Genomic DNA, 3049 nt, shown 5'->3' on the forward strand with positions numbered 1-3049 from the left:
TCTTGCATTGGTCATAAGAAATCACAAATGGAGAAACATGACAATATTAGTATTATCATATTAAATAATAAGAAAATACACATGAAATAAACAATACAAGAAATCCCCATATGAAACATTGTTCCAATACAATGACATCACTATGATATTGAACAAACAAATAATGCCAAAAAGTGATGGACTATATCATAAAAGACCAGATATATATGTACTAGATAAGAAGAATAAAACTGGTCTAATAATTGATATGACTATTGTGGCAGATCATAATATTAATGGAGCCTATTTGAAGAAAAGAAATATGTATAAAGAAATGAAAATATACTAATGAAAATGGAGAAATTAAAGGATGTCAAAATAATTGGAGTAGTAATTTCAATAAATTAACTAGTAAATGCGGAAAGTATTAAATTAATTAAAGAATTAAAAATCGAAAATGACATCATAAAAGAAATTAAAAACCTTGTAATTAGGAATATGATGGACGTCATGGAACACTGTTTCTACAACAGCCAAACATGTGTTGTTGAACTACATGAAGAAAACTCATTAACTGGATTAGTCTCCCTTGAGCTAGAAATAATATACACAAGTTCTATTAACACTCAATTAACTACTTTTATTTAATAATTTTTATGGTACAATTTGACGATGTGTGATAGCATTATGAAGTATGTAGTGGGAAATTTTGGTCCATTTGGGATATATAACATTTCTATATTGTTTATGTTTTATATAACACTTTTATATATAAATAGATTGTGTTTTATATATCAATATTTTATTTATATTTAGAATATGGAATTCATCTTTTTTTTTGACATTTGGGTATATTCTTTTGAGGTATTCTTTTCGTATTTTGATGTTTTCCATCTTCCTTCTTTTCCTATTTTTCTTATTTTTTGATGTATTGTATCTTTGTTGATTTCTTATTTTGATGTTTTCTTCCTTCTTTTCCTATTTTGAATTATTCCATTTTTTGTATTTCATTTTCTTTGATGTATTCAACTTTTTGAATTTAATTTTTATAGTTTTTATCATAAATAACCATTCAATCAATGTCATTCAGAAATAATAATATTAAAATTAATAATTATGAAGAAAATCGTCGTCGACGCCAAAGACGACGAATTACAATGCAAAAGAAAGACTATGAAGAGTTGGAAAGAAAAGAAACTGACTCTCGTAGATCTTCTGGCTTCGAAACGATCGGGGATCGTGTTCGACAACGTAGAGAAGCCAGTGAAAATCGTTTAATTAACGATTTTCTTCGAGAGAGGGAGACTGGACGTCTTGACTTAGAAAAATATCGTCAAAGACGTGAAGAAGCTATTGCCTCTCTTGAAAGAAAAAGAAGAAATACCCGCACTATTGGAGAGTACGGAACTACTTCTATTATTGGTGGTACTGCTGATAATAGAGTAGTTAGCGGAGCTAGTGCTGGTACTACTTCTTTAATAGAAGATCCCCAATTAGACCCCTCTTTTGTCCCTCCTCAAAATGCCCCCTCTGACCCCTCTCAAGAAACCCCTTATGCCCCACCTATTATAGCCCAACCAGCGGATGATACATTATCTGATGCAGAGGTTCAAGCTATTCTAGAGGAAATACTCAATGAAGAGGAATATGTTACATTAGATTTCCTCACTCTAGATAGAATAGAACCTACAGAAAATGAATTGCATCTAATCCGTCTGGCAAGAGAAAATAATACTGATGAAGAAATAGAATTCAGTATTATTAGAAGAAGAGATTTTGGGCTAGAATATACTGGGCAGGTATGGGGTGGTATGCTAGTGGAAACCTATAGAATAAGTCAATTAATTAAACAACATGACTTAATCCCCCTAGTTGAGTTTGTATTTGGTGGTCGACAACGACGATTTATTATTAATTTAGAAAATGTCGAACCACAAGAATTCATTAATAGATGTGTGGGGTTTAATGTTGGTATAGAAGAATTTTGGAGGAGATATGATGAAGAAGAAAGTGAATTAAATATTCCATCAGGAAAAATAGTAAAAGAAATCATCATATCAATAGTGAAACCTCAACAAAGAGAAAGAATTGAAGGAGCAATGTTTAATTACTTCTTAACAGAACATTGGGCTCCATTGAAAAACATTTTAAGAAGATATCAAATATATCTTAAAGAAGAAATTACCAATGTTGAAAATTGTTTTATCAATTCCCTTCATGAAAGTGGACTTTTAACAAAGAATGAATTAGCTCAAATTAAAACAAAGCTAAAAGGAAATTCAATCACAAAGAAAACAATTGATATTATAGCAAAGGAATATAAATTAAATATTATTGTTCGATATTATAACAAAAGTAAGATTGTTATAAATAATATTAATTATGGAGAAAGAACAATAAATCTGTTTTTAATACGGTGGAAGAATAACTTTCATTATGTGATTGATGAAAAAGTCGCAATTACAGCATATTTTATAAAACATTATGATGAAATAATAAATTATTGTAATGAAAAAGGGAAAGATTTAGAGAAATATTTTAATGTTGTTAAAAAGGAGAAAAATGAATATAAACACTCATTAACAAAATTTATTACAATAAATAAATGTTTAGAATTATTAAAAGAACAAGGGGCAATTGAAGAAATAACAAGAGATTATATGATAAAGAAAAAATATTATGATTCTTTTCTGTTTACACCAGAAAATATTAATCTAGTATTTGATGAATCAAAACTAATTGAAGAACCAAAAAAGAAAGAAGGAGAAAGCACAATATTATTTGCTGATTTTGAATGGTTTACAAATAGTGATTATCATAAACCATTTTGCATTATTGTAATGGATGTAAATGGAATATGGAAAAAGTTTTATGGAATAAATTGTGCATCAAAATTTATTGAATATATTCAAACAATTAAATCTCCTTTATGTTACTTCCATAACTTAGGATATGATGGAAGATTTTTTGCAAAATATGGAATTAATGATATAATTGAAAAGGGGAAGATGATATATAAAATGACAATTGAAATAAATGGAAAGAAGATAGTCTTTAAAGATACACTTGC

General features: G+C 28.3%; 1 protein-coding gene across 1 annotated transcript, besides 4 other annotated features; it reads left to right on the top strand.

Moving 5' to 3' along the window:
• Window positions 1–621: part of a repeat region that runs on past the window's edge.
• Window positions 622–742: 121 nt separating this feature from the next.
• Window positions 743–794: a sequence feature (AT_rich).
• A 52-nt stretch (window positions 795–846) lies between these two features.
• Window positions 847–996: a microsatellite.
• A 62-nt stretch (window positions 997–1058) lies between these two features.
• Window positions 1059–3049, top strand: EDI_098330 (uncharacterized protein; the record flags this gene model as incomplete). Its single annotated transcript, XM_001735151.1, has 1 exon — window positions 1059–3049. A coding segment is annotated over one exon (1991 nt), but the record flags the coding sequence as incomplete, so codon positions are not given.
• Window positions 1070–1097: a sequence feature (AT_rich).

The sequence above is a fragment of the Entamoeba dispar genome, genomic scaffold (genome assembly GCF_000209125.1).
Source record: "Entamoeba dispar SAW760 scf_1105229458933 genomic scaffold, whole genome shotgun sequence".
In the NCBI taxonomy this organism is placed as follows: domain Eukaryota; phylum Evosea; order Mastigamoebida; family Endamoebidae; genus Entamoeba; species Entamoeba dispar.